This window comes from Pungitius pungitius, chromosome 11, assembly GCF_949316345.1.
Source record: "Pungitius pungitius chromosome 11, fPunPun2.1, whole genome shotgun sequence".
Lineage (NCBI taxonomy): Eukaryota > Metazoa > Chordata > Actinopteri > Perciformes > Gasterosteidae > Pungitius > Pungitius pungitius.
Window position 1 is genome coordinate 20,167,717 of NC_084910.1, and position 10,627 is coordinate 20,178,343.

At 51.6% G+C, this 10,627-nt stretch overlaps 1 protein-coding gene across 1 annotated transcript in view; it reads left to right on the forward strand.

Moving 5' to 3' along the window:
* Positions 1 to 8,953, forward strand: part of erfl1 (Ets2 repressor factor like 1) — a 29,634-nt gene extending 20,681 nt beyond the window's left edge. Inside the window, exons 3-7 of the mRNA XM_062565373.1 lie at positions 3,039 to 3,112; positions 3,640 to 3,874; positions 5,337 to 5,514; positions 6,658 to 6,787; positions 8,141 to 8,953. Coding sequence (XP_062421357.1) covers positions 3,052 to 3,112; positions 3,640 to 3,874; positions 5,337 to 5,514; positions 6,658 to 6,787; positions 8,141 to 8,871 — 1,335 coding nt within the window. The 5' untranslated portion in view covers positions 3,039 to 3,051 and the 3' untranslated portion in view covers positions 8,872 to 8,953. The remainder of the gene's footprint in view (positions 1 to 3,038; positions 3,113 to 3,639; positions 3,875 to 5,336; positions 5,515 to 6,657; positions 6,788 to 8,140) is intronic.
* The last annotated feature ends 1,674 nt before the right edge of the window (positions 8,954 to 10,627 follow it).

The window sequence follows — 10,627 nt, forward strand, 5'->3', positions numbered from 1 at the left end:
GCCTTGTGATCCGGTGCGCTCTATATATGAAAATAGTTCTAAAATTGGCGATTTATTGAAGGTGCGCCTTGTAATTCAGTGCGCCGTATAGTCGCGAAAATACGGTAATATAATATATAAGTAGACAAAAACTGCAAACCACTAAAGTTATATCATCAAGAAAATAGAAGAAAATGTGAGTTTAAAGCTGCAACAATCAATATTTTTTATTAAGAACGGATCCAATTACTATGAAATGTGAAGGGGGTCGTGAGGAGATGATCCTTCATATGAAGTGTGTGATGAAGCTTTAAATACTCCAACCAACGGAGGAGGAAGTACGACCGGGGAGAAAGTGGAACGTTTTCTACGTAAATATACTCGTATCCTTTTAAAAACAGAACCGAGCTCAAAGGAAGTAAATATGAGGATTTCATGGACATGACTTTAAACGATTGTTCCTCTTTAATCAAACGTGAGCCGACGAGTTCGTTGTTGACGTCAAAGAAGGAAAAACCGTCCCTGATCACCCACCGCGTCTGACTCACCGACCCTCCACAACGTCTGATTGTGCGTCTGCTACACAAAGTGTTGGCCTACACAACCTGTGAGGTTTCCTCATGCAGAATTTACTATTGTCCCCAAAAACTGTGTGATCCATCATCCAGGCCGGCCTTCTAAGGGCAGAGGGGTCCTTTGTTCGGGCTGTGTGTGTGTGTGTGTGTATGTGTGTGTGTGTGCGTGTGCGTGTGCGTGTGTGTGTGTGTGTGTGTGTGTGTGTGTCGGTGCTCTATCAGAACCTCCTTCAGTAAATAAAGTGCCTTCTCTCTTGGTGAGTTTGTGTGAGACGTGTCTCCATTGATTCCCTCGATTTCTACGGCCTCCATGTCTTATTTTGTGTAGTTCTTCTCACTCTGTGTGTGTGTGTGTGTGTGTGCGTGTGTGTTCATGCTACCTGAATACCTGTATATTTGCGGCATATCTGCTCGAGACTGTGTGCTTGTACAATCCATCTGTGAGCATCTGTATCTGACAGCGTGTGTGTGTGTGTGTGTGTGTGTGTGCGCGCGCGTGTGTGTGTGTGTGTGTATGAGAAACAGTATTCCCTGGGCTGCTAGTTATAATGTTTCTGGGGGTGATGGGGGGAACTTGAAAGCCCTGCGCTGCCCAAATCAAAACTAACAAGGAAATGATGGGGGCTCCTTTATCTCCTCTCTGGCCTGGGGGGCCGAGGGGGGGGGGGGGGGCGAGAACGGGAGACTGGGGAAGGAGGGGGGGATGAGAAGGAGGAGGGTGTGGGGGGGGGGGGGGGGGCTGCCTCGCTTCCTCTTTGATTTGTAAAAAATGCATTACCTCCGAAATCAAACGGAAAATTACTACGCTGAAGCAAAATACACAGAGCAGGAGAGAAGGAGAAAGGAGGAGGAGGAGCAGGGGAGCAGAGCGAGGAGAGGTGTCAATAGAGAGGAGGTGGGAAAGAGGAAAGGAGGATTCACCTGTACAGTACAGCGACCCTGGTGGATGGGAAGAGGGAGGATGGATGTAGGCGGTATAGATATTATGAACACATATATATATATATATATATATATATATATATATATATGTATATATACTGTGTATATATATATATATTTATAATCCTCAGAGGACACACGCTGTGGACCACGAGGCCGCGGCCAATGAAACGATGCAGTATTGATGACCTGTAGCACACAGGGAGGAGGGAACTTATAGATTACTACCTGCCACACAAAGAATACCTGGTGTTTTAAGGAGCGGCGTGTCGGGTCCGATAGTGGAGCGACGCGCCTTTCGACGTGATCCGTCGAGCTCCTGGTGGTTCGGTGGAGATCGGTGGAGAAGCACCAGGAGCGGCTTCATGAAGACGTAGTCGATCACTTGGGATCGTTACGGGGAGCCGAACGCAGGCAGAGACACAAGGCCGATTGGAGAAAAAATGGTGAAAAATGATGAACATGAATGATTTGATGGAGGAAAAAAAAACCGCATGTGAGGGAGACGCGATGAATGCCAACCTCTATATTTGAAGACAGAAGGCTTGAAAACCAGAAAGATGAAGATGAAGAGAGGAAAGAGAGAGCGAGCGGGGCCACAATCCAAAGGCTGGTAGCAGGGCGAGCGAGAGCCACAGACAGAAGGTTAGAGAGAGAGAGAGAAGTGCCTGGAGTTAGTAATAATAATTTATACAAACACACCTTAATAATTCACGTTCCATTTCGATGCTGCAGGGAAAATCCAAAATTCACAGAGCATAATTAAATAGAGGCAGGGAGTGAAGGGAGAGACGGAGAGGCCGGCGTGTAGCGGCAGGGCTTCTCCTCCGTCGGAGTTTTGTAAAACAACCAAAGTCGCTCGCCATGGAAACCCTCCTCACCCCGTCCTCACCCCCTCGCTCCTCACCCCCCCCTCTCCGGACGGCGTGAGAGGAGCAGCGCGATGTCGTCCTCGGCGACGGGGCCTCCGCGCTCAGGTCCTCAGAAAATGGAGGATTTCTTTTACAAACAAAAACATCGTCACAGATGTGAAAGTTTTCACGTTTCAAGTTTTATTTCGTGTTTTGGATCATTTTGTTTAACAGCCGTTCTTCAGTTCAATTTTAATTTGGCTCTTTTGCTTTTTGTGTGGTCCGCAATTTAAAAGGTAATAAATCCTGTCCTGGTTCTGACTATCCAACCAACTGGTCTCCGTAGCCAACGGTAACCAGTACCTGAATATAATGACGATGCAGAGATCTTTACCTTTTATAGTTTTTATTCGCCAACCATGTCATGCATCCCCTTTCTAAGGTATTCTATGGTTAAACTTTAACTTGGTATATTTAGTTGCTCCTGTTGATAAATGCACTGTGGGGATGGATGTCCACCATGTTGCATCAGACGCAGCCTCAGGTGGCCAAGATCTCATCCATCAAACACCTCTATCTCCACCAAAGACATGTGAAACACACCCTCCACATATTTCACATCGGCTTTAGGTAGGACTCCAAAGTCTGGCTGTTAAGAACCGCTGTGCGTTGTGTCTTTGTTTGGTTGCAGGTGTCGTGGAGGTATGGACTGTAACTGCGTCAGTGATCTGCTGCTCCCCCCGGTGCCGGCGCTCTGGACACCAGGTCAGTCCCACCAGGCTCGTGCAAGGGGTACAAATTCCGTTTGATTTACCTAAAGTTGTGTGTTTTTGTAACGACTTCAAGCGCACCTCTAGGCATGCACCCAGGTCACGTGTGTGGTTTGAGTGTGTAGCCCGGGCACCATGAGCCGCGTGCAACTGATGCGTATTTAACCTTCCAACAAATAATAAATAACCAACCAAATCAGTCCGTGGTGCTAATTGGTTGAATGCGAGATGTTTTCACGGGGCTAGTTAGGGCCAGGTTCTCCCTGGGTGAGCGGAGACGCTGCGATGCGGCGTAGCGTGGGGGGGGGGGCGAGCGGCATCCATCACGGCGAGCTGTCACCGTCCCGCTGACCAATCTGTTGAGGCCAGAGGGCTCCAGCGCAGACCAACGCTGCGATATTAAACACATCATCTCTTCTCACCGCCATCACTCATCAGTCATTCAGACAGCGCCCCCCCCCCCCGGCACAAACGACGGGGCCTGACCTCTTTCCTGTGCCCCCCCCCCTCCTCTCTGCCCAGGGATCGCCTTCCCGGACTGGGCCTACAAGCCCGAGTCGAGCCCCGGCTCCAGGCAGATCCAGCTGTGGCACTTCATCCTGGAGCTGCTGCAGAAGGAGGAGTACCAGGGCGTGATCGCCTGGCAGGGCGACTACGGGGAGTTCGTGATCAAGGATCCCGACGAGGTGGCGCGGCTGTGGGGGCTGAGGAAGTGCAAACCTCACATGAACTACGACAAGCTGAGCCGGGCCCTGAGGTACGCCGGGTGTCGGTCGGATGGAGATGTGGGTCTGCGTGCACTGTGCTTCTCGTGTTGGTCTAATGGAAAGATAAAGGTGGGACGTCAATACCCTCAATTTCTCCTTATCTGTGGACATCCTAATGGAAAGTTCACCATTGAGCTGCCAAATAAAAAATTCAATAGGGATTTTAAAATTAAGGCCCAGACTGAAATTGCTTGGACTTCTTCTTCAGAGCAGAGAAGGGGGCGATTAAAATCAGACCTTCAGCGCTCCACACCCCAAACTGCACACGCGGTGCTCTCATGCAAATACACGGCCCCCCGACTCGCTTTCCTTCGGCCTCTTGTTAATGGGGGCTGTCGTCGGAGTCTAATTGTTATGAATTGGCTGGGGCCACAATTAGCCTTCATAATTAGCCTCACTTAATTGCTCAATTAAGGGCCGCGGCACAATTGCCACCCAAAGCAAAAAAAAAAAGGCGGCCACGCCGTTGCACTGCGGATCCGTGCTGATACTTACATGCTGCTGTGTTTGTTGATATCAGGCGTCTGCGTAATGAGGCGTCTCGCCCCCCCCCCCCCCCCCCCCTCGCCCCCCCGCAGTGTTTAATGCTGAGGTGGTGTATTAGAACTGGTGCATTTGGTCAGTCCGAGATTTAAAGCCGGTGAGATGTCCCTGGGTTTTCGGGGGGGGGGGGCGTTCACGACCCCTCCCGACCCCTCACGACCCCTCCGCTGATGAACACGGCGTCCCCAACAGACTGCGCGCGGTGACACCTACGTGCGTGGCGCAGGAAGCGGGCGCCGCCCACGGGAGACACCTGAGCTCGTTACCTGAGCTCGTTACCTGAGCTCGTTACCGTGGAGACTCCTCTGCTGGTGGCAGCATTTACAGTTACACGTCTCCTCACCTCATGGAGTCCAAAATGCTTCTGAGGAGTCAAACAGTCACAATATCTTCTGAATAAAATCTACTTTTTTAGAGTAGCAATATTTTTCAGGATCATGATATTATCTTTATTCTTATTTTAATGTCCTGATCTATATGTTTCATACCATAATCTGACACCCATATCCTTTCTGGAAGTGCACGAGGGGAGAAGCACTTTCTGTTTAAATGTCGACTACATCGAGAACCTCGGAGGCTCAAAGGGATTCTGGTTGTGGGCTTTTTGTGTGGTAACCGCTGAATAAAATCTCCCTTTAAAGAAGCATATTGTATTGAATCGATGCGGGCAGACGTGAATTGATTTGAGTGAGGAGGAGATGAATAAAAAACAGTGGGAAATCAGCTCTGCTCTTGTCCTACAGCGCTCACTTTGTTTACGCGTTCGTTTCTGTTGGCGATGAGACACAAAACCTTGATGCGAGCGTTTTGAATTAATCCTTCCCTCCTCTTTTCCTTTTCCTCTTCCTCTTCCCTTCACCCCCCCTCCCCACTTGATTCGATATCCCCTCCTCCTCCTCCTCTTTGCAGGTATTACTACAACAAGCGCATTTTGCACAAAACCAAAGGGAAGCGTTTCACCTACAAGTTCAACTTCAGCAAGGTGGTGCTGGTGAACTACCCCATCCTGGACATGGCCAACTCTCCCTTCTTTCTGTCCCAGAACCACTTCAACGGGGGCTCCGCCGCCCCGGACTGCAGCCCGGAGGTACGAAGGGGGGGGGGCGGGATGCACTTTGTGTAAATCCCATCCAGAAATGAGGAGAAATGCACCGTGTGACGCATTGGAAACATGCGTCTCCACAGCAGGTTCAATGATGCCCACATGATGCACATATTGTGCGAGTATTACTGGTCATTTCATTCAGGTAACTGGAGTTTGACTCGTGGTGTCCCTCCTCGATGCTCTGATGGGATCCTCAACGCAATATTTACAGAGTAAAACAACGAACATGCGGCCGCACACAATTGTACGCCGGGGTCTTTGTGCACGTCGTCTCGTTTGAAACAACCTGGAAGGCGCACGTGACATGAAAGTACAGTAAGAGGGAGCCATCCGTCACGTGTCTGCGCTCCCCTTAAGACGGGATAAGGAGACGGCGTCTTTGAAGCCGCCCGAGCAGGAGGACGGTTTTAACTCGTCCTTAAAACAAAAGGAGACATTATCCCCCCCCCCCCCCCCCTCCTTCTCTCATCCGTCTCTGCGATGGCTGCCGTATCCTTCTGTCATCGATTGAGAATGAAAGACATGGAAAGCGAAGGGGTCGCGTCAGATCGGATCAATGGCGGGTCATTAATGCGCTTTGTTAAGCAACGCAGATCTCGCAGCTTGGGAGTACAGTCGCGCCTTTCAAACTTAGGGGCTGCCACGGTGACAGATACTATTGATCCAAAGTCCTGCTCGGGGGGGGGGGGAGCGGAAAAAAAACCCCTTTGTCCCCTTGATTCCTGAGATTTGAGTATTTCATTTATTTTACCTGGCGTCCTTCTCCTTCACACACACACACACACACACACACACACACACACACACACACACACACAGCTGCCCTGCATCCTGAAAGGATGTCATACCCTCAGATCTCAGTCCCATTCGTCCTGTGTCCCTTCATGCAGGACGAGGACCCAAATCCCCCCCCCCCCCGTGTCATTTATCCTCTGCGGTCTCCGTTTGACTCTGAACTCTTCCTGCCCCTGAGTCCCTGAGCCTCCGTGTCCTCCTGCCTCCCCCCTGGTCCCCCGACGCCCCTTTTCATCCCGTCCTTTGCTGCGTCTCTGTCCCCGTTTGCATCACACCTCGATTTGGGGAAGCGCTCGCACACTAAATAAACCTCTCTTTGCTTTGTCTCAGGCGATACAGTCTCTGTTTCCTCGTTTGCCGGACTCCGGCAGGGGGACGTCCCTGTTTGATCGGGGCGCCGCGGCCCCGGGGCCCGAAGGAGACAAGCTGAGGCTGGACACGTTCCCCTTCCTCGGATCAGGTGAGACACCCAACGCGCCCCAGCGAAAGATGGCAATCCTTCTGTTTCCCGGAGAGAAGGTTAAAAAAAGGAAAGAGGGAGCGTGAGGCGGCGCAGGCAGCCGGCCGAGCATCCTAAACAAAGGCAGGAGGAGAGAGGAGAGAGGAGAGAGGGGACGAACGAGGATACAGGGAGGAATGAACATTTATTGTTAAAGGAAGTAAGAGAGATGGCTGACGCATGGCGGCCCTGCGGCGAGGTGGTGCTTCAGGTGAGAGGCAGCGAGTTGTGAATTATGCATCTCGGAGCCGGACAGGTCGCCCCCACCCCCCCCCCCCCCTTCCGCCCGACGGACGCGTGTCCTCTTCACCGCCCGACCTGCGCGCGCGGGTTCGCCCTAATTGTCGTGTGCGTCGATGCGTCCGCTTTGTGGGGTCCAACGCGTGCATCAGAATGTGTGCGAATGTGCAGCGCTACGGTAAACAGATGAACACACACACACACACACACACACACACACACACACACACACACACACACACACTCTCACTCCAACATCCTTCCCCACTCTGTGTTTGTCCTCAGGTCCTATTCCCCCCCCCTTTTCCCTTCTCACCCTCCTCTCCCTCCCTGGTGTCCCTGCTGTCCTAATCCCTTCCCAGGCAGGAAGGCCCTAATTGAGGGTGCAGGCTTCAGTTTGTGGCCTGTGGGCGCCCATTACTGTGTTTTCATAAGCAAGTGAGGCCTGCCTGACTGATTCAATATTCATGTGTCTGCCAGCTACTCCTGGCCCAGCGCAGAGACTTCACCGCTGTCAAATTAGCCCTGCATAGTAAATATCAGAGCGAGGCAGAGGGGGGGGGGGGGGGGGGGGAGACTCCTTGAGTTGGTTGTCAGTGGGAAGGAGGCGCAGAATGCGGAGGAGCAAAGCTTTTGTCCGTTCATTAAAAGTGAATCGCGGCCCCCGGCCCCCACATGTCCCGTTATTAAGTGATGCTCGCCGGGAGCCCAAAGGCCGGCGCCGCGCCACGGTGAAATGTCCAAACCTCCGTCCGCTCCTTGTCCTGCTGGAGGTGCACGGGGGGGCGCTCTCTTCAAAACGACGAATGGCGGTTTGGAAGGATGTCAACTCCTCGCGTTCACATCTGGCTGCCAGCGGTGTGAAGTGTGGTGTGTGTGCGTCCCGGCGCCGGCATGCATAAATTAACCGTCGGGTTTTCGAGAGCAGCCGCGGCGGGATGGGCCCCCGTGGCTCCTGATTAGAATTGCTAATCCCGATGAGCATAATTAGTGAACATTGTGGGATGCTGTATGTGGAGGAACCTTTGGCCCTTCTCAAAGCTAACCCCCACCCCTGGATTATCTGTGTCCTAGGTGCACCGTGCTACACCAAGCCTCCGTCACTGCTGGGCCCGTACCCGCGCAACCCGCCCTTCGACTACCCCTGGGGCTTCAACCCCTACCTCCCGGGGGCCTTCTCCCTCAACAACTGCCCCAAACTGCCCCCCGGCTCCCTCTACCCCTCCCAGTTTTACCCCAACCCTTTGCAGAGCAGCCTCTCCCAGCTGCCTCACCCCTTCTCCTCCCTGCTGCCCCCGGGGGAGGCGGGTGGCGGCGAGAGGGGGGCGGCGGGGCAAACCGCGGGGACGAACGGCGCCGCGGGGGGCCAACCGGTGCGGCTCGTCCTGCCGCCGTACCCCGGCGGCCCGCCGATGGGTCGGACGGACATCGGCGGCGCGGCGGGGGAGAGGGACCGAGCGGAGGCCCACCCTCCGGGCGCCGGGCCGGGCCTGAGTCTGGGGGGCGCCACGGGCCGGCAGACCCCCACGGAGCGGAGGGGAGGGGTGAAGCAGGACCCGGAGTCGGACTCGGACCTGGAGATCACGGACCTGAGCGACTGCAGCTCGGACAACGAGCCGGAGTTCGTCGTCGGGAAGATGCGGGCGCCGGGCGGGAAGAGGGGCGGCGCGCTGCCCCCCGCGCCCTCCCTGCCCCCGCGCCCCCTGAAGAGCCTGACGCCCGTCAGCCCCCCGTCCCGGCCCCCGTCCGTGGCCCTGCATGACAGACACCGGGACACAGAGACCCTGAAGCTGATACACAGCTAGTAGCTGCAGAGCTCCATGACTCTCCTCTTCTCTCCTTTTCTCTCTCCAACACTCTTTGCTTTTTCCATTTCAAGTGTAAACCCCCCCCCCCCACCCCCAACTACCCCCCCACTACACCCCCCCCAGCAGCCGTTGTGTTGTTAAACCTGTGAGATTTGTGAGTCGTCACCTCGCAGACCGTCACACCGGCTCCTTTCTGGGTGTCTGTTTTTTCCCGCCGCCTTGTTTTACACGAGTGGCGTGCGGCTGCAACCCGCTTGTCCACGACGGCGGGCGGCGAAGGTGGCAAATTGCAACGCGTCCACGTCCGCCTCGACAAACATTTATACAAGCGGCATCCTCCGCACGGACACAACGCAGCAGCAAACGATGCTCGCATCGATCCAATTTGACAGATTTGTCCTGTAATTCTCCAGAGTTGGAATCGCTGAGACCAAGTCGCACGCTGCCACCTAGTGGTCCTCTTCACTCCGTCATCTGCCCTCCGGGACCGTGCGAGTAAAAACGTTGCCCCTGAGTTCATTTTGCACTTACTTTTATATGATATATTATTTGTTGCGGGTTAATTTAGATGTTAAAATCCACATTTCTGATAGTGTCAACTGTGATTGTCTGTGAATATTTATTTTGTCCTGTGGTTCCAGTATTTCCTGCACATTTTCTAAAAGGAAAGAAAAAGAGAGAAAGAGCTGGAAATTTGTATGACTATTTCAGTGTATATATTTTATTATGGTGTACATTACATTTAATTATTATTCACTATGATAAGATTTGTATTGTAGCTTATTATAGCTGTATTGTTGTGAATTAATTCTGTATTTAAACACGTTGGAAAAATTATAAGCTTCGGTGTATCAAAGTTTAAATGATTAAAGGCAGAGGATCTGCACTCTGAAGATGTTTTTCTATGATGAGGACAGAGTCTTCTTGACTTAATTGAGCCCTTTGGTCATTTTGCCCGACGTACCGACCCTCTGGGTTTAAAAACACGCTGCCCGTACACTTATTTTTATAGTTAGCATTCACCCAGTGTAACTGTACTGTAATTAGTCAAATGTGAATAATATTGGTCCGTTTTTATTTATTTTTTATTTTTTACATCTTCTCCCAAAAATCTGTTTTTGATTATTTCTTTCAATCCGTTTTTTCTGGTTTAGCTGGAGAACATTCTAAAGATTCTAGAATATTCCCAGATGGTTTCTCAGCACCGAGGACACGCGTGACCACGTTGTACAGCGTCATTGCCTCACAGCAGTGTGCGATTAGTTGTGAAGGCTCTATTGTAAAGTTAACGTAAAGCTCTATGTTTGTTGAGTTGCTACAGGAAAGGCCTCCTGCCCCCCCCCCCCTCCGAGGAGCACTCTGACCCACAGCTGTAAATACTCTTTCCTTTGTGTGTGTGTGTGTGTGTGTGTGCACATCCTACGACGACAATAGAGTGCTTTTACCCGTCATCTCTCTTTGTTTTACTGTAAAGAGGAAAAATGGAAAGTGCAAAAAAGATGAAAAAGATGAATATCTTTGAAAGCAATAAACATTATTCTGGATAGTGGACTGTTTTTGACTGAGTTTGTTGAATGGGTTTATTTAGGCAATTGATTTATTTTGTGATGTTGGAAATGTATTGCAATCAAACACATTTCATTCACGCCATTGAAAAATTCACTGTATATTATTATTGACGAAGCAGTTTATTTAAATGAAACTTGAATATTTCTAGTTGATCAGTTAATAAATCATATAGTTAGTCACATAT